We start from the raw sequence: 1,084 nt of genomic DNA on the forward strand, positions 1-1,084 counted from the left end.
GTCGTTCGTTGGGCGGTGCTGGTTTTTCGCTCGTCGACTGCGGCTCTTCCTCGGGCAGCGGAAGCGGCGCGGCGGTCGGAGAAGTGGCCTAAAACTTCGGCGTTGGGTGAAAGAAAATGGCCCGAACCAAGCAGACTGCTCGTAAGTCCACCGGTGGGAAAGCCCCCCGCAAACAGCTGGCCACGAAAGCCGCCAGGAAAAGCGCTCCCTCTACCGGCGGGGTGAAGAAGCCTCATCGCTACAGGCCCGGGACCGTGGCGCTTCGAGAGATTCGTCGTTATCAGAAGTCGACCGAGCTGCTCATCCGGAAGCTGCCCTTCCAGAGGTTGGTGAGGGAGATCGCGCAGGATTTCAAAACCGACCTGAGGTTTCAGAGCGCAGCCATCGGTGCGCTGCAGGAGGCTAGCGAAGCGTACCTGGTGGGTCTGTTCGAAGATACCAACCTGTGTGCCATCCACGCTAAGAGAGTCACCATCATGCCCAAAGACATCCAGTTGGCTCGCCGGATACGGGGAGAGAGAGCTTAAGTGAAGGCAGTTTTTATGGCGTTTTGTAGTAAATTCTGTAAAATACTTTGGTTTAATTTGTGACTTTTTTTGTAAGAAATTGTTTATAATATGTTGCATTTGTACTTAAGTCATTCCATCTTTCACTCAGGATGAATGCGAAAAGTGACTGTTCACAGACCTCAGTGATGTGAGCACTGTTGCTCAGGAGTGACAAGTTGCTAATATGCAGAAGGGATGGGTGATACTTCTTGCTTCTCATGATGCATGTTTCTGTATGTTAATGACTTGTTGGGTAGCTATTAAGGTACTAGAGTTGATAAATGTGTACAGGGTCCTTTTGCAATAAAACTGGTTATGACTTGATCCAAGTGTTTAACAATTGGGGCTGTTAAGTCTGACCATACATCACTGTGATAGAATGTGGGCTTTTTCAAGGGTGAAGATACAAGTCTTAACCACAGTGTAACTTACAGTTTCCTTTAAAAAAAAAAAAAGTAAACCTGGCAGCTATAGAATACACTATGTGCATTTATAATAGCTATTTTATATATTGTAGTATCAACATTTTTAAATTA

The 1,084-nt window shown here is 46.7% G+C and overlaps 1 protein-coding gene across 1 annotated transcript; it reads left to right on the plus strand.

Moving 5' to 3' along the window:
• Positions 1-34: 34 nt before the first annotated feature.
• LOC118981556 (histone H3.3A) lies at positions 35-657 on the plus strand. Its single transcript, XM_037038345.1, has one exon. It carries the CDS (start codon positions 117-119, stop codon positions 525-527), a length of 411 nt encoding a protein of 136 aa, XP_036894240.1. The 5' UTR covers positions 35-116; the 3' UTR covers positions 528-657.
• Positions 658-1,084: the final 427 nt, after the last annotated feature.

This window comes from Sturnira hondurensis, unplaced genomic scaffold, assembly GCF_014824575.4.
Source record: "Sturnira hondurensis isolate 20B ecotype Veracruz unplaced genomic scaffold, ASM1482457v3 Scaffold0024301, whole genome shotgun sequence".
In the NCBI taxonomy this organism is placed as follows: Eukaryota; Metazoa; Chordata; class Mammalia; order Chiroptera; family Phyllostomidae; genus Sturnira; species Sturnira hondurensis.